This window comes from Chinchilla lanigera, unplaced genomic scaffold, assembly GCF_000276665.1.
Source record: "Chinchilla lanigera isolate Chin_1 unplaced genomic scaffold, ChiLan1.0 scaffold00029, whole genome shotgun sequence".
NCBI lineage: Eukaryota > Metazoa > Chordata > Mammalia > Rodentia > Chinchillidae > Chinchilla > Chinchilla lanigera.
This window is the reverse complement of record NW_004955430.1, coordinates 23,103,828-23,128,990: the sequence shown is the minus strand read 5'-3', so window position 1 is coordinate 23,128,990 and position 25,163 is coordinate 23,103,828. Positions and strand designations below refer to the sequence as shown.

The 25,163-nt window shown below is 49.3% G+C and overlaps 1 protein-coding gene across 3 annotated transcripts in view; it reads left to right on the top strand.

Annotated features, from left to right (window-relative positions):
* The window catches only part of Osbpl10 (oxysterol binding protein-like 10), a 298,636-nt gene that overhangs the window by 254,263 nt on the left and 19,210 nt on the right, over window positions 1-25,163 (top strand). For all 3 annotated transcript variants that reach the window (XM_005387524.2, XM_005387523.2, XM_013515705.1), the window contains 2 exons: window positions 7,834-7,983; window positions 21,163-21,643. In XM_005387524.2, the coding sequence (XP_005387581.1) occupies window positions 7,834-7,983; window positions 21,163-21,643 (631 nt within the window). The remainder of the gene's footprint in view (window positions 1-7,833; window positions 7,984-21,162; window positions 21,644-25,163) is intronic.

The window sequence follows — 25,163 nt, the reverse complement described above, 5'->3', positions numbered from 1 at the left end:
GGCAGGCGCTTTTGCCGCTGAGCTAAATCCCCAGCCCCCCACTGCTGTTGCTCTTATCAGAGTTGCAGGATGTCTAGAATGGGGTCTTGAAGGAATTTCTTCCTCCCTTTCCTGGGCCTTCTGGTGAGCATGGTGGCTGTGGATGCCACATCTACGGGTCCTGTCACCACCAAACTGTAACTGTTCCTCTGGGGACAGTTTTGGGGATCCCTCTCTGATTCACTACTTTTGTTGCTTTGTATTTGTCTCATGAAGTCGTCACGCCTGCATGTGACCTTGGTGGAGAACATTTTGAAATCCCTATGAAGTCTTCCCCAGCATAACCTCAGACCTGGGAAATGATGTGGGGAACCTGGACCATTGCAGCCCCAGAGCCCTCCCCATTCCGGGGCGGTCTGGGAGGGAGTGAGCGGGAGGCACTGCGAGCTTCAGGAGGGCTGTGCACAGTTAGCGGGGTGTGGCTCTGACAGCAGCGGCTTCAGGTCAGCGTGCCTGTGGGTGCTGTGGTCACTCGGGAGAGTTATTGGCTTCATGGGACTTGGCCGTTTACCAGGCATTTCTATGAGCCGTGTCCTGGCTCAGGGCTTTCCATGCTTTGATGTGTGATGACTTCTCAGATGTATGTGGAAGGTACTATCCCCATTCCACAGACAAGGAGATTGAGCCTTAAAGGTAGAAACTAGTGCCTTCAGGACTTGTCTCTAGGACTGTCTGCAAACAAAGCTCAGAGCTCTCGCTGGTATGTGTCACTGTCTCCTAAAGCCTGGTGATCGTGTTCCCTGTTGTGGTGGCCTCCTCTTTTTCCTTGTCATGACTTTCATCCCAGTGCTAATGAGCTTCTTTGATTTATGCTGCTCATGCAACACCAGAAAATCAGGGCCATGGTGACCCTGGTCCCTGGACTCCATACAGCTTGGCTTTCAGGAAGTCCTGCTAAGCCTTGAGCAGTTTACCAATTCAGGGCTGGATTTGGTTGTAAAGTGCCAGCCTCCTGCTCCTTGAGATAATGTTGTAAAGCACCAGACACAGCTCTTGGCACTTAGTAGGTCCCTGTGTCCTGCTGGGGCCCTTCCCTTTCCCCTCGGTCCAGGCGTCAGGGTGATGCTAAATACTGCACGTGTGGGCTCTGCAGCATTACTTCCTGCATGCTGGTTGTCAGTGTCCCCGGCGGCATGACAGAGCCACCGTGGCAGAGCAGCTGCCTCCCCTCCTCCTGCTACTGCTGCTTCCTTTGCCTTTTTTGTTCTTTCTTTAGACTTGCTTTGCTCCTTCTTGATTCCTTTCTTTTTTCCTTTCATTTAAAAATGACCAGACTCTAATTTCTAAGCAGATATGTGGAAATGAGACAGAGACATGCTGCTATTTCCTATGAATGCTTTCTTGGAATGTTTTTAAAGGAACGCCTATTAATACTCTTGGTATAATTGTTCCTGCTTATCTTGGCTGGTGGGAATGCCCCCAACACCTTCCTCTCCCCAGAAGTGACTTCCTTTTACCTTCCAGGGTGTGTTTTTTTAAAATTAACCTTTCTGCAGGTCGGCCCCTTTGCTCAGGAAGAGCATCTGACCTTCCAGTCTATGAGAGCCAAGTGTGGTAAATGTGTGTGTATGTGTGGTTAGCACAAGAAAGCCAGCTCATCCACTGGGAGGCAGCAGGAGGATTGTGATGTCAGTGGCAACCAGCTCAGCATCTCCAAAACGGCAGTGGGGACCAGCCTGCTGCATGGACATGCTATGTGTGGACCTGTGAAGGACAGAGCCAGCTTCTCCATCGGCTTCTCCTCACAGTGGCCTCGTTGTTGAACCTACCTCCAAATGGCAAGATAAGATCCTCTAAATGCACTGGTGGCCTCTGAGGCACAGTCAGTCACCTGGCTTTGGGAGTGGCTCCACATAGAGGATAGTTCATGTGCAAGAGCCTTGAACAGCTGCCCTACATCAGGGCCAAGGGGCAGCAGTTGTGGAGGAGCCATATGAAGACATGGGTCCACATCTGTCCTCGGCATGACTTCTGACCACAAGGGAGCATCATCCAATCGACTGAGAGACCTTCTGCCGGCAGAGATGGCTTACTTTGGGGGAATTAATAGAGACAGGCACCAAAGAGACCCTTCGGGAAAAGAAATCCCACCTTTCCGAAGTGTGGGAAAGACAGTAGGTCATCCGGAGCAGCTGTTTGGCATTCACATGACAAAACTTTATGTCCCTTTACCTGCAGGGGAGATCAGTCTTTCCAAGCCTGTAACAGTGAATGCCTTGCACTTAGTAGTCCTGTGGTGAAAAAATTTCTTGTGGGGGATTGAGGGATGAAGATGTCTTTGCCTGTACTAGGCAGTGGGGGTGACCTTGGCATATGGTGTTGGCCTGGATCAGATGCAGCTATGCCAGTTTTCATGACACTGGGCTGTTAGATGGACCTCTTAGGATATACAGTGTTACTACCATGAAGGTACACCGTAGCACTGTGTAATGATTGTGATAATTTGGTTAAATGGGATATGACTAGAGATGAAAAGGGCTGTCTTTGTTTTGATGGATTCCATTAATGTTATCAACAATGGTAATATACTGTCATTAGATCTGAAAAAAATGCGCTCAGTAACTCATCCCCAGGCCCATGTACCTTTAGACACTCAGGTCCCATGCGTGTCTTCCACTGTTCATTTTTTCTTCATGTCCTTTTCTGTCTCCCATTCATCAGCTCCTCAGTCTCTCCAGCCTGTGTCTCAGCTTTCCTCTTAGTTTCCCCAGAGCGTCTCATTTGCTGACAAACCAGCTTCTTTTGAATTCAGCCGCCAGTGAACAAAAACAGCGCTGGGCCATGACTGCATGTGATCGCATGTTCCATGTAGCTGTAGAATTGAGAAATAAGTCATAAATGAGGGGCTGTTGTTCCTGGTTCCTCCTTCCCCCTGTTGCTGTCTGTCTGACATCTCTTTCCTTTGGGGGTATCTGAGGGTGGTGGTTTGTGTCATCTCCCCGCTGCCTGCCCTTCTTTGACCCTCAGAATACCCTTAAAATGCTTTCTGAGGGGCTGGGATGTAGCTCAACAGTACAGTACATGCTTAGCTTGTAAGGCCCTGGGTTCACTCTCCAGCACTGCCCCCAAAATAAAATACCTGTTTGACATGGCTAGATTTCCCTGTTTTCCTGTCAGGATAATACCTGGATTTGCTTGGTCTTGTTTGGTGCCGACACTCCTTGGTATGGTTCAGTTCACTCTGGTGCCTTCTTACCAAGGTAACTGCATGTGGGGAAAGTTGTCAGGCTTTAAAATGGATGGAGTGTGGTGTGCTGAATGCCAGAAGAGGTGGTGGTGTTCATTCTTAGCTGGTTTGTCTGTCCTTGGCATGTTTCAGGACAGTGGCACATCACGTAAACTCAGTGGGTTATATTTTTGTGTTGAGTATTGTCTACTTAAGAATATCTATTTCAGGGTTCATATTTATTTGTGCAGAAGATGCTTTAGGACCTCATCTTAATCCTGCTGGAATGCAGTCCCCGCATGTCTCTAACTGAACGACTCCAGTGTGCATGCGCTCCCTGTCTGGTGGCAGAAGGCACCTGTAGGGGTTGGTGATGTGACCACCGGCCTCACCACAGTGCCACAAACAGAACCAGTGACCTTTCAGCCACTTGTGTTAGGACCTTAGGTTGTTAGGCATGCGCAGACGCAGGGCTGGACGTTTACTCCAGCTCTCTACAGGCCGGGTCTCAGGAGAGAAGAGCAGGTGGTATCACCGTCTGAGAAGGACAGTAAGGTGCCAGAAAGGGGAGTGGGTGGGTGAGGGGGCGAGGCCCGTAACAGGGACAGGAGGGGATTCTACTGGTCAATGTCTGCTTCATGGTTTTTATTGGAACTGATGCAAACTGTAATGAAGTTACATTATGTATTGAATAAAAAAGATTGGAATTTCATTCAGTCTTCCTTGAAATTTGCATTTGTATTGAAGAATTAAGATTTTTGTTAAAAGTAAGAGTGGAAAGGAGAGCTAAATGATTCTCCTTCACCCGAGTCCCCCATGAGAAAACTGTCGAACCCATGTCAGCCTAACACAAGTCAGTTTTCCCTTCTGATTTGGCTCTGGGTCACTGTCAGGGAGTGGCTCCTCCTGACTGGAGAAGTAGCGTTCTGAGGCTGTGGGCAGGGCCACATCTGCAGATGCTGTGATGGCCTTTGATAAGACTCCCGCCCCAGCCAAGATCCCATCTCTTACATGGCCTCACTGTTGATCCTGAAGATTCCTGAGGTCAGCTAAGAGACACAGGCCTTTCCGAGAGTCCCAGGAGAGCTATAGACCCTCTGTTCAGAAAAACACCCATGTGACTTTTGCATAAAATTTCAAGAATGGTGATGGATATCTTAAGGCCTGTCCATGGGGCCTGGGTCAAGAATTCTTGCTATGGGCACTGCTGGGGCACCAGTGAAGGTCCCTCATCCCCAGCCAGCCCATTAAATCTTTTCTTGTCCGTCAGATTTTCACTTGTTTTTCCTCACTTTGGCTAATAGGCATGAGTCACTTGATATTTGTAGCACCATATGCCCCGAGGTGCTTGTGTGGTAGAAATATTGAGTCATAATTTTTGTTTTTATTAAAAATCTCATTTTTTTCAAAGGCTGCTTCCTTTTAAAACATAATTTAATTCTATTTCATCTTCAAGTTTGTGTACATTTTTGTGGCTGGGCTAGCTCATTTGCAAAGATCTCTGGGAAAGGGGAGATCTGTACATTCTTCTTAAGTCCTATAAATCTGCTCAGTGTTATGAAACCACTTCTGACATCCATTTTTCTTCTGAGGTGGAGAAGCATCATTCTGCCCTCTTCTATCACCTGCAGTTTGTTTTTATTGCTTTATAGGTGAAAATCGTAGATTGGAAGGGTGTGGGTGAACGTTGGCACCCGGGGGAAAGCAGGGTGTTTTAAGAGGGGGAGGGCCATGGTGTGATGAGCACATATTATGCCTGATTGTCTTGAGCAGCCCTTAGATCAAGTGACAGTGACAGTCTCTTTGGCTCTCATGTCAGAATAGCAGAATAAACAAGTCCTTGACCCTGCAAGGGGAGAAGGTACCTTTCAACCTCCATCACGCAGCTCTTCTCCTGGTAGTGCTGCTGACGGTGGGTGCTGTGTGGATGCCGATCTGTTTGCGTTGCCAGCTGACCTGCTGAGTGTGGCGCCTTCTCTCCTTGTATCCGCAGATGGACGCACATGGAGCGTGGTCTGCCCTTTCTGCAGAGGGACTGAGTTGCTCGTTACCAATCAGATAAATGAAAGGAGCCTTAAAAAAAAGTCCCTGATTATTCACTTGAGATTGGGTAGAAAGGAATTATTCACAAACTATTATACTGACAAAAAAAAAAGGGAAGGAAAGTTCTCAGAAGCTGCCTGAAAGAGAAAATAGTGAGCGCCAGGTCCTTGTTTATGTTTGAGGCGAGGTTTGCTAAGGACCTGTGCCAGTGAGGGAGGTGTCTGCTGGCCTTCCCGTGGCCATCCTTCCCTTGGCGGCTATCAGTGACCTGAGAGCTCTGACCGCAGTCATCCAGATGAGTCAGCTCTGGACCCTGTGTAGCCGCTTAAATTCTCTCTGCGGCAGTGAGAGTCTTTGAATCGTCCTGCCCACGGGACAGGTGGGGTCAGTGGGAACTGGGAGGAGTAAGCGAAGTTTGTGTTCGCGTTCATGAGCATCCATCATGGGGCAGAAGACTTAGGGGCTCCTGGCCCGGCTGGGTGTAATTTTCGATTAAGGAAGACAGGAAGAGATGTGGGCCTCTATAAACATGTCACACTGAATGTGGCAGTAAATGGAAAAGATGAAGATCTTCCCCATGCATTTACTTCTGGGGGAAAGGGAAGAACGATTCCTTCCTAAAGCACGTTGCAGCCACATTTGAGCTATCAGTTTGCAATCAGTATTTTGTGAGAACAGCTACTCTAAGCAGGAATAACTGTGTTTTAAACGGAACTACCTCCTTTGCCAAGGTGTTTAGGGCACTGAGATCCACCTTTTGCCCTCAGTGGATGGTGGTGGTTTGACTTTATTCTTTTCCATTGTTGTTTTTTCTTCCCACTTCCCCAGGTGGCTGTGGGGGGACCGAGCTCTACTCATACAAATGACTGCCTGAGGCCACCACAAGGGAGTGGCAAGGTGCATGTTCAGTGGCATTTGATTGGCAGTGCGGGCTCACAGGGAGCTGAGACACTACCTGCTTAACACTGACCTGGAGTCCAGAGGAGGGAGAAGGAGCAGCCAGCAGGGCAGGCGGACAGAAGGATGGCTCTGCGCACCCTGGCCCGCACCATTCGGGTTCAGCATTGCCTTGCTGGTGGCAGCCACTGTAGCACAGCCCAAGGAGTATCAGCAAAGCGGGGCAGCTTCAGGCTCCTGACGGTGGTGCTGGGTTCCTGCCCCTGTTTTGCCAGCTCCCCTGTGTAGAATCAGGGCCTCCCAGATTTCATCTGGGCAGTCTTTCCTGGGATAGAATGGGTAAGAATTTCCCAATTTTTCAGTATGTTCCAGTAGAGTAACTTGCCAGGATATGCTATAGTAGACAGGAGGAGGCTAGAAAACCAGGCATGTGATGGAAGGAAACTCAAACTCAAGCTATGGGTGCTTTGCTGAGGCCTTCCCAACCATCTCTCCACATTTGGGGTTATTTAGAGATGAAGGGTAACCTGGAATGTGTCTATAGAAAGTTCTGTTTAAACTCAAATTTTAAGAATGCCTGTAGCAGACAGGAAGAAGCACGATGGCTCCCTCTTTGGAGTGTCAGTAAGGAACAGTGAGCATCTGTGCGTTGTGCGGGACAGTCACGTCATCTTGACCGCTGAGCGAATCTTTGTATGCATATGTCAGTGGCTTTGGATGGAAGACGGTTCTGTTTGAGGAGATTAATGAATCATCAGTTTTTGCATGGACACTTAGGCATGTCTTTATTTTTTTATAATGAATACGTTTGAACTGCTGTGTTCCTGTATTTTATACCTGACCCGTCATAGGTAATTGGAAAGAAGTCTGTAGTGTTCTGAAGAGTGTGTTGCTTACGGATGAGCAGCTGTATCGTAAGAACATAGGTAAATGTGAAGCAGTGGGATGGGGTGACTTCTTCCAGCAGAATTCCCAGCACAGCTTTGCATTGTGCCCAGAATCCTTGACACTTGGGTATCGGAAACTTACATGTTCAGTAATCCCTGTAGCCCATTTCATTAGCTTTCCTCGTCTCTGTGTAATTTGAAAAGTTGCATCCGGTAATTGAACTCATAAACTTGCACTGAGGAAAGCAGAGTATGTGGCCAGCATAGACCTCTGTATCATTATAAATTTCCACACGCTTCTCCTTAGGTTTTCTTTTTAGTCTTTTCCCTCAATCAATGACAATTCTAAGATTTCTCACACTTGATAATATTGTTCCTAATTGGTTTGGGTAGAAATAATTTTAGTAAAATTTTCTATAAGGTAATTTTAGTCCCAGGAGAGAATCCAACTTTTAATTATGAACAAAAAATTTTACATTAGATCTAGATTCCATTAGATTAGTGTCACGGGCTGGGGCAAGATGGGGGGCAGTTATACCCTTCTCACATAGTTGGTTTCTTATAGAGCGGGACGTCTTCGGTCAGGGACAGTCTTCTGGCAGGCGACTCACTGACAGGAGCGAAGAGTGCGGCAGGGGGTGTGCAGTGGCCAGAGTGCAGAGCCTGCCCCGCAGAAGGCCAGCGGGACGACTTATAGGGAAATCCTCCTGGGGCAGAGCTGGGCCCCGCATGAGTTCCTTTGCTGTGTTCCTGACTTCTAACAGATCAGCTGGTGATATTTAATGATGATTTTCATTTTAGCCAAACTCAGGCCCTGAACTGGTTTTGTCCGAAGATGAGAAAACTGACAATGAAGATAAAGAAGAGACAGAATTGGGCGTCATGGAGGATCAGCGTAGCATAATTCTTCATCTCATCTCACAGCTCAAACTTGGAATGGATTTGACCAAGGTAGGCTGGCGTGGAACACGCGATGTGTGACCAGTTGTCTCGGTTCCGTCTCTGTCTTGAGCCGTCCCTTTTCCAGGGTGAGTTGGGGCAAAGGCCGGCATTGGGTGTCCAGTGTGGGTACTCCGGTGTAATTGGGAAGGAAATAGACACACGCACGTGTTGAGATGAGGTCTCACTGTGTTACCCAGGCTGCCCTCAAAGTTCAGGGCTCATGCAGTGCTCCTGCCTCAGCCTCCTGAGTGCTGGGCTGTGGGCACACGCCTCCACACCCTCCACAAGGGACGTTTTTACATGAACGCGCACCCTCAGAGTGGAGAGCCTTGCATGTGGCTCCCAGTGAGCATCAGAAAAAGCTTGGGAGGTGGTAAGGAGCATCCAGTTGTACGATGTCTCCTGCATGTTCTAGGGAAGGTTCAAGGTGACCTGTCAGAGCTGTGGCTCCGCGGCTGCACAGAGAAATGGAGAGGCTGGAACCAGGCTCCTGGGCATTCCCAGCTTCAAGGCTGTGGCTGGCTGTCATGAGCTTTCACGAGATAGGGTGGCCTTGGGTTACTCAGTCTCGTTGGTCATGTGGGAAGAAAGAGCCCTCTGGAGGGTCACCTGGCAGCACTGGGTGCAGACAGCTTCTTCCTTCCCTCCAGCATTCTTGTCACGAGGAGGGTTCACGTTCCTCCTCCTGACCTCGGGAGCAGCCTTGTGCTGGAGGCCAGTGGGACACTGTGGTGTCACCTGGGGCACTAAGAGGCAGCGGAAAGAGCCTGAATTCTGTAGGATGGCCTACCTGGTTGGACTAGAGCCAGGTACTTCCTTCCTGGTGCCTCCCTGGGAGGGTGAGGTGAAGGTCAAGGTGGTGTACCTAGGACCCAGCAGCGCCGAGTGCCTGGGGTCTCGTCGTCCTCATCTCCCGGGCGCCGCAGTGTATGGTATGGCTGTGTGGCGTGGTAGCTGAGCAGCAGCAGGAGGAAAGGCAGGAGAGGGTGTGCTAGGGTCGGAAGCTCTAGATTCTGGGCAGCCCGAAGAACGTGGCTGTGCCTGACGGGGCAGAACCACGCAGCCTGGGGATCAGCCTGAGCGCATTGCTGCATTCGGCTGCCATGAGGAGTCCGGGTTCCATGAGTTCTCCTCAGACTGCACTGGAGACCAGAGGATGACAGAGAAGAGGCTCGAGTGGAGGAAGGTGACCGGCCACTTTGAGCACCTGTGGGGGTACAGGGGAGGCAAATCTTCCTTTGAAATTTTTTCTTTGGAGGCGTGGTACTAAGGGATTGAGCTCAGGGCTTTTGCAATGAGCTATATCCCTAGCCCCACCTTTTTTTATATTTTTATTTTGAGACAGGCTCTTGCTAAGTTGCTATTGTCCACACTGGGATTGAATTTACAGTCCTCCTGCCTCAGCCTCACAGTATATGGTGTGTGTGTCCGGCCTGTGGATGTTTCTACAGGCTTGAATGTGAGAATGTCTGGCATCTTAGAAGACTGCCTGACTTGAACAAAATAGTGGGCCTCATGGAGGACGCCAGGGAAACAGCTCTCTACTTGTCCCTTCCCCTGACGGTTGTTCCGGCCTTTGTACCACGCAGGGAGACCTGCCCTCTGCTCTGCCGCCTACCCTAAAACAGTCTCCTAGCTGTGCAGACACCATCACTTTTCTGCTGGAGAAAGCTTGGCTTTTACAGATGTGCCTATCTTTTACTCTCATGGATTGTGCAGACACTGAGATGGCAACTGAGTTAATTCTGATGGAGTGCAAGCGGGGAAGGGCACAGATGTGATCTAAAATCAGTTTCCAAGCCATGGGTCACAGCCCATTAGAGCCCTGTGAAACCAATGTCGTGGGTCGCCTATCCTCTCTAAAGGACGAAGTGCAATGGAAAAGCTCGGTGTGCTCTGTACATAAAACATTCATTTTAGTTCCATTGACTCATATGCACTGGGTACAATGTAAGACATATTCATTGTGGGTCATATTTTTAAAAGTGAATGTAAGATATGGAGCTAGAATCCGGGGTGATAGAGTGGAAAGATCGTAAGAGAGGAAATGGCCCAGGTGAGAGATGGAGAAACAATCAGATGCAGAGGGGACTGTAATCATGACAGAGCTGAGTGTCTGAGACACTTTATACCACAGCTGTTGTGCTTTAAAATAAAGAAACCCTTGTAAGTGTACACCTTCTGTTTATTAGTATTATTTTATTAGGCAGTAATTGCTTTGCATTTCCAAAGCCACGGCCTTGGTTCTAAAAAAGCAAACGTGGCATTTATTCAATACTCAGTTGAGTACCTGAAAGAAAAACGTCTCCAGTCTATAGTTTATCAGCTTGGTCCTTTGCTGGGAAAGAAGCTGTATTCACAAACCTGGGGGAAACTTGAGAAGCTGAATACCTGTGAGAGGAAGAGGTGAATCTTCCGTGGTCCAGTCCCGCGGGGCTTCTGGCTTTCATTGTGCTGCGTTACAAAGGTGGAGGACGTCCTCTCCTGCTGTCTCCTCTCCTCTCCCTGGTTCTTGCCCAAGTCATTCAGCGAAGCAGTGCTAAAGTGGCAGTGGAAGAACTGACCTGGATGGAGGGTGTTCTGTGGAGACCACGTACCCTGGAGGTGGGACATTCTTCAACTCAGGATGAGGCTGTGGTCTCCTTACATAAAACAAGTGTCTTGCCCAGTGCTGACACAACCTCCGACTGTCACTGCCTGACTGACATGTTCTACCATCTTGCCTTAGTTAACTGTGGCTACCGGAGAGGGCAGCTATATGGACGAGTGACCTGTAGGGCTGCCAGCAACCCACATGTTGGAGGGCTCCATGCTTGGCTTAAGCTTCGCTGTCATTTCTTGACCCTCTGAATAGTTTGAGCCAGGGGACTTACATTTTCATTTTTGAGCCAGGGGTCTCTACAAAGCATGAGGTGAGTCCTGGCTCCAGAAGCATCTGTTCCCCTTCTTTCCTCTACTGTGGCCCTGTACCCTAACTTCCTCTGACCCCTCCTCTGGCCAACCTGCCAGATCTCCATAAACTCTGGGTGTTCCAGAAAAGAGGTGAGTGCCTGAAGGTGCCACAGTGAGGCAGAAGGTCACAAAGGGCTCTAAGGGGCCCAGGTAGGTTGTACCTGAAGTGGTGGGCGTGGGCAGGGGGAGGGGCCTCCCTGGTGGAGGGGACTGTGTGGCACAGGTGGAAGTGGGAATGTGGCAGCAGGAGCGTGGTGGTGCTGAACGTTAGGGGTAGGGGAGGCGGGGCCTGCAGAGCCGCTGGGAGGAGGAGAAGAGCCCCTGATGCGTGGGCCATGGGAGGGAGGCCTTTGGGCAGTTGGAGCAGGTGAGAAGGGCGATGTGGTGTCCTGGGCAGTGCTGGGGCAGCTGCTGTGCAGTGAGAAAGGCTGTGGAGCCCTGTGCTGAGCTGGGGGTTAGAGCCGCACACCTCGTTTCTGGGAGGGAGACGAAAGGCAGTAATTAGCAGTGAATGAGTTCATTCATCTGATGTCATTTATTGAACGCTGAAGTTTAGACACCAGCAAATCGTCAGAATCTGTATCCTGATCGTGCTCGTGCAGTGGTGGAGACAGACAAACTAGGAGGGAAGGGTGGATGGAGAACAACAGAGCAAAGGGAGATGGCAGGTACGATGGAGAGAAATGCAGCACAGTGAGAGGGCGGCCGGGAAGGCACTGGGGGGACATAGCCTCTCAAACTGGTCGGAGGAGGCTTCTTTGTTAGTGTTTGGGCAGAGACCAGACTAAAATGAGGGAGTCAGCAGTGTGTGTCTAGGGAAGAGTGTCAGGCCAGAGAGGACGCTGGGTGAAAAAGGCCCAAGGAGTGGGCCAGAGTGAGCTTGGTGGGGTCGGCAGAAGGTTGGGTTGACAGTGCAGCTGCTTGGAACCATTTGAGGGAATGAGTGTAGGGTCGGGCCACGGACTCTGCACTGGTATTGCGGGAAGTGAGACTACATCGGCACAGTGCACGGTGCAGGGCCCTGGGCTGTGGGTCTCTGCAGGACCGGGGCCGGAGTGAGCTGCGTGCAGGAGTGATGGGTGGAAGGAAGGTGCTTGATGTGGAGATTATGGAGGAGGGCAGTTATAGGAAGCGACAAGGTCACTGCACCTGTTTGTAGCCCGCATGGATTTGTCAGACGTTTCATGGTGTTAGAGATTCTGGGAGATCTAGAACAGTGAATGTCGAGCCCTTCCAGAGGATAAGGTGGTTCCAGAGAGGACGGGAGTTTGGGGATGTAGATTGCGGTTAAAATAAGTCGCAGAGTAGACTGGGCTTTTGAGGGGGGTTGATGATGTTCTTAACCGTAGAGATACATAATCCAGCACTTGTAAATCAAGACCATGTCTGACAAAATTCATACTTTGAGAGCAGAGATAATTAAGATTCTGTGATTCTAAGAGAATTGTTTCTATTGATACTGATAAAAGAAGTACAAAAATAAAATGACCTTTACATTCTAACCTATGCCTTCTAAACCAGCAGCAAAAGGGGAGATGTGTTGGCTTTGTTACGTGACCAAAGACCTGACATAAACAGCCTGAGAAGGAAAGGAAGTCTCAGGCCATTGTGGACCAACTCCATTGCTTCTGGGCCCATAGTGAGGCAGAACTGTGACTGTGGGAGTTAGATGCCTGAACCCAGATGCTCATTCTTGGTGCCACAAAGCAGACAGAAGAAGCAAGTACCAGAGAGGCAGGGGCCAGGGACAAAATACAGCCTTCGCAGCCACACCCCCAGTGACCTGCTTCGTCCAGTGAGGTCCTGGCTCCTAATAAGCCCATTAAACCGTGGACAAGCAATGGGTCAATCCGTTGATGAAGTCAGAGCCCTCCTGATCCAGTCACTTTCCCAAAAGCCCATGAGCTGAAAACAAAGCCTTCAACAAAACGACGTTTTGGAGGATATTCTCGTAACAATCATAGCAATAGATATACACTGTGCCTGGTGTGTACGTAGTGAAAATGGTCCCCAGCCACTCACTGGTGGCATTATAAATCAACCCTGTTTTAAAATTTTTTTAATATATAATTTTGTGTGTGTGTGCTGGGTTTGAACCTGAGGCCTTATGCATGCTAGACAAGCAGTTCTACCACTGTGCTACACCCCACACGGCAGCCATGTTTTTACAGAGATCAGTTATGTGTGTTGAAAGTCAGGAATGTTCAGTGAAGCTTTTTTTTTTTTTTTGGTTTCTCTCCGGTACCGGGAACTGAACTCATGACCTTGCGCTTGCCAAGCAGGCACTTTTGCCGCTGAGCTAAATCCCCAGCCCCGTTCAGTGAAGCTTTAAAGAAAGTAAAATTGTTTAAAAACTATATCTTGACTATACACAAAGAACATAAATATATGAATGGTACAGAGCAAGGGTCAGAAACCTTTTCTCTAAAAGGCCAGATAATAAGTAATTTTGGCTTAGTGGGCTGTGTGGTATGTGTTGCGTGTATTCATCTCTGCCGCTTGAGCACAGAAGCAGCCATAGATAATGTCAAAATAATCAGTAGAGCTTTTGCCAGTGAAACTAGTTGTAAGAACAAGTGGAAGTTCAACCTGTGAGTTGGTTGTTGATCCGTGGGATAGGAAATTACACAACCCACATCCATGTAGTCACCATAGGCTTTAAGGAAAAGCAATCCTTACCTGTACACACCTTGTGAATATGTAACATCCCACCAGGTTGTGGCATTGCCGCTTGTTTCCTCAACAAACAGTGGTAAGCTTGGTCGCACTGTCTCCCTTTGGCTGCTTGGTACTATAATGATATAGTGGGCATCTTGGACATACGGCTTTTTCCTGTAGAATTTTTTCATTAAGTTATATTTCCAGAGTCAATCAGGATAGGCAAAAATTAATATTTTTGTGCTTAAGCACCTTCTTAAAAGGGGAGAATTTTTACAAAGATGGCAGAAAGGTCCAGGGTTGACTGGGAGAGGTAAACCCTGCCAGGTGGGGCTGTGGACATTCAGGTCTCCCGTCTCCCAAGAGGGCTGCTGCTTTGCTTTTTCAATGTCTTCGGTCCCCTTCTCCCCAAATCTTGTTTTTCATATGCTGCCAAGCAGAGCCTGCCCCGTCTCCTGAGTGTTTTCCTGGTAGTAGAAGGCCTAGTGAAGGTTTGGCTCCTTTACCTTTTCTCCCTGAATCTGTGTTGTGAGGGGACACGACTGATCTGCCCTCTGTCCTCCCATCCCATTGGCAGGAGTTCATCCATCTCGCTCGTGCAGGAGCTGTTGCAGTGGGCAGCGGCACCCTCAGGCCCCTTGGGGCCACTGAGGCATCCAGCGGGGGCCTGGGTCACACAGAGTTGATCCACATTCCAGCTGTCTGCTCATTTAGCCAGTAGACATATAGCCAGTAGACATCACAGAAGCTCTCTGAGCCTTAGTTTTCTCATTTGTAAAATGGAATAGTTGTATCTGTTCACAGCTTTCTGAGGTTATACAGAATAACACATATGAAACTCAGTGTTTGCCTTGGCTTGAGAGCTATAGTTTCAGTTTGAAACGTTTTATAACTCTTGCAACAGTTTTCTTATTTTGTACAATTTCTCCTGGGCAGTTATCTTAACTGATTATTTACAGAAGCATCAGAAGTAGTCCTGGGGTTTTCCCTGTCATTGTGTTGTCATGTTTTCAGTGTTGTCAGTGAGATAGTTTGTGACAAGTTTGTGTCTAATCTCCTTTATCTGTACCCTCCTTGGTCTCTAAATGAGGTTACTGGTCCCTCAGTATAGCAACTGCCAGCATAGAGCAGGTATTTCCTGTGTGCTGGGTAGGCACTGGGGTAATTTAACGCTATCATTTAATACAAGAAACGCAGGAGAATGGTCCATAGCTGCTGAGAGATGAAGCCCAGCTCATAAGTGGTTCTTTTGTGACCTGAGTGTAGGATTCCTAAGGGATACACGGGTTAATTTCAATGGATTTGTCTATACGTAGCAAATCATCTTGAAAACGTAAAATTTTATTTCAGACTCTTGTCATCCAACAAAATTTCAGTGAATGCCTGTTGTGATATTGCAGGCCCAGTGAGGTGGGTCTGCAGGGAGCTGGCCCACTAACGAAGCCCAGGGCTAAGGTTGGCTCAGCGAGGAAACATTTGGCAGGGTGAATTACCTACCTTTTGTTTTGTAAGGTTGGATTTTTGTGCCCCTGCCCTGGTTTCTGTGCAGTGTTTCATGGAGTAACCTCGGTCCTGGCTTGCACGGTGTGTGCTGGAGCACCGCTGGATGGCGCCCCAGGTGTGCACTGCTGGTTGAAGAGCGCTGCACCTACGCTCGTCCACCCTCCCACAGCCCTGCCTGCTCCCTGCGGAGGGAGGGGGCTATGCCTCTTCCTGGGTGTTCTTTGCCTTCTCCAAAAGTGATCGTTTATTTCAGATTTCTAAGGGTCTCAGCGACCACACTGAAGATTAGTTATTTACTTCCAGATTGATGCAACTTTAAATGTAATTAATTGTCCTCTGAGTCCCCGTGCAGGTCTTTTCTTCCCCGCAACTTCCCCAACAGTAGTTCATTGTCTTAATTGTGTTAATAGGAGAAAAGGCAGTCCCTATTGATGGCTCCATAAATCTGCAGCCGCGATTGCAGGCCATTTGGATGCCATCAGTCTGAACAGCTGGGCCATCACTCACCTCCGTCAGAGGCGGACAGCCCAATTAGTGCTGAGCACTTTTTGGCTCTGCACCCACAGTGCCCACTGCCCAAGAAACAGATAATTAAGGGCCTTGCAAATGCACCAAGAAAAGGAGGAGGGAGGACCAGGGGATTGTACGAGACAAAGAACTCTGAGCAGACTAGGAAGTCCAAGTCAGTGAAAAGCATGCTGTCTTGTCGGCAGTGCTCCGGAGGTGCTTTCGAAGCCAGGCTAGTGTTCTGTACAAACGCCAGGGCCCCATTCCAACAGGAGATGAAAGAGGAGGTCCTCTTCCATCCCCACCTGGTCTGCTCCCATCTCCAGGTGGTCTGCTCCTTTCCAACTCTGCCAGAGCCACCGTATCATTGCAGAGTGCAGAGTGCAGACATAGTAGGTTGGGCTGGATGATGGCTGTGAGCCGTCATTCCCCAGTCTGCAATTTCAGGAGGATTGTCTGAAAATTGAGACCTTCTCAGGGGTTGCATCCCTGGCCCCAGTACAGCCTTTCTTTCCTTTTTCCTCTAGTGTTTTATTTTGAATATTTTCTGATCTACAGTAAAGTTGCAAGAACTGTACAGCAGATTCCCATATAATTTACTGGCTAATCATAAACATTTTGCCCTTTGTGTTTCTTTTCTCTCCTTGCCTCTCTGCCACTCTCTCCCTCCCCACCTTCTTCCAGTTCTTTCGCTAGTGCGTTCCCATTCTCTGAGCCCCGCCCTTTGAGGTGCGAGGGACGGAGCCGAGCCGGGGCCTCAGGTGAGCCAGGCTAGCACATCGCCACTGAGCCACAGCCGTGCCTTCTAGTGCGCAGTCCTCCTCCGCCTCCCTGCACACCGCACAGGTGCTCGTGTGGATGCTCGTTCTCTGAAGAAGCGCTTTAGAGTATGTTGCATAGATCACGGCAGCTTTTCCCTAACCTTCCAGTGAGGGGCTGCCAGGCATTTCTACAGATCACATTCGTCACACCTGGGAAAGAAGAACCGCTTTAGAGTATGTTGCATAGACCACGGCAGCTTTTCCCTAACCTTCCAGTGTGGGGCTGCCAGGCATTTCTACAGATCACATTCGTCACACCTGGGAAACGTAACATGGAAACGATACTGTTTCTTGTGCAGCCCACAGTCCAGTTTTCCCAGATTGTCCCAGTGGTGCCCCTTGTAGTTGTTTTAAAATCCAGGATCGAATCCAAATTATATTATATCTGGTTACATGTCTCTTTAACTTTAAAAATTTACTCTAGAAAATTTCCTCCTTTTTTCCTTTTCATGGCATGGAAGTTTCTAAAGTCCAAAGTTAGTTTGGCTTTTTTTTTTTAAATGTTCTGTTTGGGTTTATTTTTTTTTCTCTTGTAATTAAACAGTTTGGTCACTAATAACACATAGAAGCCACTGAGCAGAGCCTTTTCCCTCAGATGGAGGGAAGATAGTGATTCCTAGGCTAGGCATTGCGTTTCTTCTGCAGACCCGATTCCGGAGTTCACCCAGCCTTACTCCTTTTGTCTCCAAGGGGTCTCAGGGAATCTGATTGGTTGGGCTGGACTGGTTTTGAGTCCACTTACTCATTAGTCGTTGAGGGAGCGTTTCTGATGCCTTGGGTTCTGTGGTTCAGGGCCCTGGAAACCACATTCCTGAGATGAACCAAGTCCTATCTAAGCTGGCTTCAATGAGCCCACAGCCCTACTTTCCTTAGGGCATGCCTGAGTATTCTGGTGTTCCTTGGGAGAAGCGGCAATGGGAAGCCTGCCCGAAGTTGTCTGGCGTGCACAGGTCTGTGCAGGAGAGCCTGCATATGGAAATGGTAGGTGGTCACCTGACGTGTCAAAGGAAACATGTGTCCCTAAGGCTCCAGTCTTGGTTTGTCTTGTTTCGCGTCAGGTATGAGGGACTTAGACTTCAAGAGTCTGGGAATGTGTGTATGAGAGCGCAGCGCTTTGAAGACGCTTCAGTGGAGATGTGTGCGGGGTGCCCTGCGCATGTGAAGGGAGTTGTTCATTTGGCTTTAGGAGCAGAAACTCAGAGGAAACGTCACAGAGGAGGTGCTCCTGGAGCTGAGAACCGGTGGCTTTTCCTCACCGAGACAAAGAGGGGAGAGAGAGCGAAATGGAGGTGCAGTGGAGGGAGGGGCAGAGAGTGAGGGCCCTGCGTGGGAGGCTCTGGGGAGATGGGGCCACACTGGGCTGTGTCGCTCAGAGATTTTAGAAAGTTGTCTCTGGCTGGAGAGGGTAGCACAAGGGAGGTGGGAAGGCTAGTGTGGAAGCTGAAGAGGAACGCCCCGCCCTGCCTTTCCCCCGAAGGTCTCTTCTACCTGCAGTATTAATGATGGCGTTTGGAACGGTAGGCTTGCTTGCCATGCCAGGGAAGGTAGAGTGACCTAAAAAGTGGATTTGTTTCCGCTGTGTCTCTGTGCTAACCCCTTCCCTACTTAATCAGTGACAGGAGGTCCCTGGCCGGGTCCCTTAGACCTCTGAGGGGCAGAAAATGTTCTTTCCAGGCAGAAGCACACTGCCGAGTTATGTCCTAGGGAGAGGACAGGCCTGTGGGTGGCAGTTGGGAGCCCTGGGCACTCTCAGTCTGACACCTCAGGTTCTCGCCTCATTTGAGAGACCTGGGTGTGAAGCTACAGAAGCTCACAAGGCCTTTGGTTCGGGCACTCGGTGATTTGGGATTATGAGTGGAGTTATTTTTCTTATTTATTTTTTATCCTTTAGCTTCTGAGTTTAGACATGCTGACTGAATTAGGGAAAATACCTAAATCCTGACCTTTTCAGAAGTATGCAATTAGAGAGTATCTTAGTTATTTTTTTGTTGTTGCTGAGACAAAATACCTGACACTTAAAATTAAGGAAGGAAAGGTTTATTTAGCTCACAGTCTGTAGAGGTTTCAGTCCATACTCTCCTGGCTCCAAGGCAGGGTGGCACATGGCAGAGGGCATCAGTTCATGGTGGTGGAAGACAGCATAAGCAACAAGAGCAAAAGGGAGGAGCAGGCAGAAAGAGCAAGCCTCTTTCTGTCCCTTCTATTGTATGCAAACCACCCGCCCCAGGGCGGGTGTAGCTCTCACACCCACAATCCCAGCATTGGACCATGGATCACTCATAAACTCTAGAAGCCTGCCCCGTGACTGCATGAGGAGGGACATTTGGGGGGACATCCAGACACAAACCATAACAGACAGTAAGCATTGTAACTGGTTTTTCTGTTAGAATTTCAGTCATGGACAGCAGTGTGGAAATACCTTAGGAGCAGGAGAACACTGGCTGGGGTGGGGGGCAGGACACGGCTGGAAGAACCCCGTTGCTCAGGGTGGGGAGAAGGAAGCAAGCCCAGGCTGAGAGTGCCATGGTTGCTTGAAGTTAGACCCACTGGGGCAGACTGTTCTTGGTGTGTGATTCCCAAGCACCCCTCCCCCCGCCCCGCTCCCCCGAAGCCTGTGAGTCTGGAAAAGGAATGAGAATGGAAAGGAGCCAGTTGGGATAGTAGAGGGAGACATTCGTAGCTGCTTTTCCTTTTAAATTGATGTGCCCTCACTGGGGGCTTTCGAGCTGCCTCTGTCTACAACCTGTGCTGTGGGTCTGGGTGGAGTTCAGAGGAGCCCTTGAGTGGTTCTGGTTGGGAGAGGGGTGGAGAGGGCATTATGTTGAGCCACTGCATCCCTGTGTGCTTTGGTGAGAGATCACTGGGATTATCCCTGGAGCATCTTTGGCAGAGTAGATCCCAGAGGGCGCAGCGATGGCTGATAGATGAGAACCTGTCCCTACAGAGACACGCAGGAAGTGATGGAGGTGACACCCAAGGCTGTGCTGTGCCACATGCACTCTCCTTGGCCCAGTGACACCCTCAGGCAGCTGGACTCTCAACTCTGTCGAGTTGTGGCTGAAAGAAAATTAGGAAATCTCTGCTGATTTGCATAGTTATTTAATTAATGTGTCTTCTTCCTGTGTATTATTAAGGCAGAGCAGAGAGAAGTCAGGGAAAATTTTAAATCACTCTGTTCTGTTGTCTAGGGGGACATGTTGACATTTGGAGTCTTTTATGGATTTACTTGTATTGCCTTATAGTTTTATAGATTGCTTTTTTCTTAGCACAAATAGTAAAACAATTGAAATAGAAGATAAACAGCATTGGGCCGGGGGTATAACTCGGTGGCACAGCAACTGCCTGGCAAGCTTGAGGTCCTGAGTTCAATTCCCAGCACCCAAAGATAAATAGCATTAAGAGGTGTCTAGCAAACCTCACCTCAGATGGGCAGGGCTTTTTCTCCTTTCTTTTGAAATCACTCTGTGGTTTGTAGCTCTTATAAAACTAAGTTTCTCTGAACATCTCTTACTCTTAATATTCATTTTACTGCAAGGAAGGAAGAGGAGGAGAAGGAGTCAGGTTGCATGTCTGTAAGCCTGGGTGACATTCAGTTATCATTTGCCTTCCCAGGTATTTTCCTAGGACTTGGGGACTTCATGAAGGACGGAGGGAAGTGGTCATGTAGAGGGAGTGAAGTGGCTCATGACACTGGGCATCTTGAGGCTGCCCAGGAGAAGCCAGCAGGTCTGGACCAGCCTTCCAGCTTCCCAACCCCATGTTTCCGTGTGAGAAGGAACAAGGATGGAGTCCAGGTCAAAGTTAGCTGTGTTTGGCAGCTAAGAGACTAATATACTAGCAAACCCCCCAAACTAAGCTCCATTATGGCAACTAGGGAAGTGAGGAATGGGATCTCTCTGCTTTCTGTACTAGTATAAGTTACCTGCTTCCCACGTTCAGAATGTTCTTTGATATGCAGTTGGAGTTGTGGAGCCCCTGGTTTCCCTTTGTCCCATCGTGCCAGCCATCCAGGTTGGACTTACCTTCCATGACGAGCCAATAGCGAACCTAGGCAAGGCCTCTGTTCACCCTTCACCAGAAGATTCTATGTGTTAAGTGCCACATACTTTGCGTGATGTCCATTGGTTTCTTCAGGTCTTATTTATAGAGCAGCCTACAAAGATGGAGTCACGATGGCCCTTCTTCCCTGTGGCAGCTCTGTGGCATCTGCCTGCTGATGGGCCACCTCACGGGCCCCTTTCCCATGTGGTGTTAGGCTGCATACACAGGTCACCTGATAGACACTCTTGATGTGAAGTCTGCCCAGGAGCCCTTTGACTCATGCCCGACGAAGCATAGTGTCCGTTGGTGGGAACACAGTGCACACCCCTCATGGCCGGGCCTGATTGCGGGAGGAACAGGGACCAGCCTTTCCACCTCGTTTCTTCACATATCTTCCATCTGGAGAGGCAGAGAGGGTTAGAGTAGGTTAAAAGAGTCATGGCATGGAGAGAGGCAGAGACTGTCGTTTTGGCCCAGCTAAGCAAAGAAGAGAATTGCTCAGAACAGTCTTGTGCCCAGAGGTCAGGTAACGGATGCACTATCAATTCTCATTTTCTTGATGTAATTTCCTTTGATTTGTCACAGGTGCACAAATAAAAACACATGTTCCCTGGCTTGGGCCACTTTGAGTGTTTGAGCGTGACTGCAGCCTGCTTTTCCGTGTAGTCACAGGGCCTTCTGTCTGCCTTTGTGTCCCCGGATGCAGGTGGTGCTCCCCACGTTTATTTTGGAGAAGCGATCTTTGCTGGAGATGTATGCAGACTTTATGGCACACCCTGACCTGTTGCTGGCCATCACTGCTGGGGCCACGCCGGAGGAGAGAGTCATTTGCTTCGTGGAGTATTATCTCACAGCCTTCCATGAGGGCCGAAAGGGGGCTTTGGCCAAGAAGCCCTACAACCCCATCATTGGCGAGACGTTTCACTGCTCCTGGGAGGTTCCCAAGGACAGGGTCAAGCCAAAGAGGACTGCTCTGCCCTCTCTTGCTGGCTGTTGTGAACACCCAGTGGCTGATGACCCTTCCAAGAGCTACAAGCTCCGGTTTGTAGCTGAGCAAGTGTCCCATCACCCTCCCATCTCCTGCTTTTACTGTGAGTGCAAGGAGAAGAGACTGTGCATCAATACCCACGTGTGGACCAAGAGCAAGTTCATGGGCATGTCCGTGGGCGTCTCTATGATCGGGGAAGGTGAGTCGCATTGTGTGTCGGAGCTTGGCTCTTACTCATTTGTATCCCAGGTCGATGAGTGTTAATTTTGTGTGTGGAGTTCCTGGTTACTTTGTTTTACAACTGGGACATGAGTGGGAAACTAGGATGCTTTCTGGACCAGGTATGCTAGTTTCTCAGGAGGGCCAAGGTGATGGGCTAGGTGGAATTCAGCTGTTCAGCCAGCCAGCTGCCCCCTGGATCTGTGTGCTGTGCTTGCATAGGCACTGCCTTATATACACTTTTTTCATTCAGCTGTGTGAGACTATTAGAGTTGGCTCCAGATCTGTGAAAACACATTTTTATTCCCCGTCACCAGTGTTCTGGCTCAGAGACAGTAAGGATAATAGTGCTGCCTATTCAAAAGCTGCTCATAAAAATTCCCAAGGCAAATCTTTTGACTCTGCTAGAAATTCTGAAGCAAGAACACAGTATAATCACACTACTGGTAGATTGCATGTTCCTATTTTAGCAAATAGCTGTGAATGAAGTTCATTCATTGTTTGAAGAAACCAATAATAATACTTATTATATTGAAGTGTCTGTGTTAGTGGTTCTTCAACTTTTCTTATGTCACAAAACCTTCTGAAATTCTAAGACTGTGACTGTCTTCCCAGGAAAAATTAAAAGCAAAAAGCTCTCACAAAATTTGGCTTTCAGCCTCAGGGAGTAAGTACATGGCTCCTTGGACCCCTTCTCAAATCCCTACTTTTTAGGATCCCAAATCCTGTTTTTATCTTCTGATGGAATATGTAAATCAGTCACGTGCTGTATTGGAAAGTGCTAAGTGCTCTAGGCAAAAATATAGCAAGGCGGGGTGTGGAGAAAGGGCCAGGAGAGCTTTGGGGTAGGTTGGCAGGCCTAGAAGACCTTGCCAAGAGAGTGACATTTGATCAGAGACCTGAGGGGGCAAAGAGAAGCCAGCCTTGTGACATTCAGGAGAAGATTGTAAGGTATAAGGGACAAGACAGAGGACCAGAGTCAGGATGGTCTCTGCATGCTGGTGGAGGACAGGAACCTGTGGGGCTGGACCGGGGTGGAATGGTGAGGTCAGGGAAGTGGGTGGGTCACGTAGGGCCTGTGAGCCATTGCTAGGGATGTTGATTGCTACACTGAGTCAGCTACCAAGCCACCAAAGGGGGCCAGTATCTGACTTACAGTTTAGCAATATTGGGCCACTGCTTGTTGAAAATAGATCATAAAGGGGGCAAAAGTGGAAATGAGGAGACCAGTTGGGAGGTCATGAGAATAATCTAGGCAGGAGATGATGGTGCTTGATCCAAGTGGTCTGCTAAAGGAAGTGACACATGGCTGCAGTTACATTAGTCAGCTTGCAGTCTCTGTATGAAATACCTATGCAAATCAGCTTAGAGGAGGAAAGGGTTAGTTGGCTCACTGTCAGAGGGTTCAGTCTCTGGGCGCTTGGCCTCTGTTGCTTTGGAGCCTGTGGTGAGACAGAGCATCGTGATGAGGAGTGTGTGGAAGAGCGAAGCTGCACCCTCATGGTGTCCACATACGGGGTGGGCGTAGAGAGAGAGGAAGGAGGGGGAAGGGCCAGGGTCCCAACATCAGCGGCCAAGGGCGTGCCCTGTGACCTCACGTACTTCCTTTAAGCCCCACCTAAGGTTCCATTACCTCACAGCGGCAACACAGCCTGGTGACCAAAACTTCAGCGCACAAGCCTTAGGGGACACTTACGATCCAGACCGTGGCCATCCAGGTGTGTCTGGAGTCAGAGCACCAAGAGGGTTTGCCGCGGAATTGGGGTGGGTGAGAGTAAGACCAGCTGGCTGAGACGAGTGCTTTCCTGTTTCAATGAAGCCCAGTAGCAGCGCCACACTCCCCTCGCTCTTCTGTGAGAGAGCAGCTTTGCAGCTTTTCCTGCTGTGCAGTTGGGGGGGCGTCTGTGAGAAATGGTTTCTCTGCTGAAGGAGAACTTCTTAGCAATGCCCACACGTGGGACCTTGGAGCTGAAAAGAGGATCTGCCCACCTAGAGCTGCAGAGCTTCTGGCTGTGCCGCAGAGAAGCCCAGTGTTCCTTGGGCGCTCAGGCCATGAGGAGTCCAGCCTGTGACATGAGAAGATTGCTAAAGACCTCCTTCAGGAGGTTTATGTCTGCACGGATTTGTGACCATTAGTTTGTCGGGTTTTGACTTCTCTGGGGCTCTTATGTTTGCATAGGTTGCTAAAGGGCTACATCATCCTCTGAGGATTGTCCCAGCAAAACCTTCCCATTTATTTAAAAACAGAAAGTGATATCGAAGAGATGCTTATCATTCTATTCAAGTTTATTACTTACTCTACATTTCCCTCATAATAAATTCTTTGGAGATGAAATAGATTTGTTTGCTAGAGATGGTAGAAAAGGCCGCTCTCGCCTTCAGCTTGTGTTTGCATCCTCATTTGTGCAGGTGACTCCTGGTTGTTTTATGCAGATACTGGTGTGAGCACGTTTGGCCCTGTCTGTAACAGTGCTGGCTCAAATAACTCTCTGGGTTCCTCCATTCACGTGCTGAGTGATTGGCACCATCCTTGGGGCAGCAGGAGAGGCACTGGCACCCAGGAATCCTCGCCCTCAGGAGCTCACAGCCCCGTGGAGGGTGGACAGACAGGAAACTGCCTGAGGACCACAGTGCTGGCTCTGACAGACAAAGCAGGGAGAGACAGTAGAGCGGGATGGGTAGAGGATGTTGCAGTTTCCAGTAGAGGGGACCTTAATAAGAATGGAGGACTTGAGTGAGGGAGTAAGCTGGTGGGTGCTCCAGGGAAAAAGGATAGCAAGTGTAAAGGCCCTGAGGCCAGAGCATGTGACTGGGCTGTTCTAGGGTCTTGAGTAGGACCCAGTGGCTGCAGCACAGGGCAGGTGGAGGAGACCAGTGGACAGGCAGGGCCCAGAAAGGACTTAGGCTTTTCCTTTGCATGAGATAGGAGCCCCTGGAATGTGGAAATGATTTTAGCAGCATTACTGTGTCGTAGACTGAGGAGGCAGTGGGGAATGTGCGGGTAGGAGGAGAGACACAAGTTCACACAGTGCAGGTCTGTGGCTGGTCAGGGTGGGCGCTTGGTGAATAGAACATGTCCTGATAAGCCAAGTGCACTTTCTGCTATGCAGGAAACGCTTACTCACCCTCCTTTCTGGAGAGTTCCCTGCAGTTAGCAGGTGTGGTTGTTGCTGCTAAATAAGACACAGGAAGAGCAGATTCTTACATTGCAGTGTGTGCGTAAGGTAAGTATCTCCGTCCGTGAGACGAAGCAGGGATCTTGCCATTCGAGGAATACCTGCAAATCTTTGATACAGGTAAAGATTTGCAGATCCGTGTTTAGCGATTTTAAGGAACTGGGCAGCAGACTCTCAGGCTCTCCCCGGCTTCCCGAGTGCTTCCTCTTCTTACCGTGTAGCATCCCCTGCTCCTCTGCCCCCACCAGCCGCGGGCTCTGGTGAGGAGCAGCCGTGCGGCGACTGTGCGCCATGCAGCGGGGTTCTATGCCCGCTCTTGCTTCC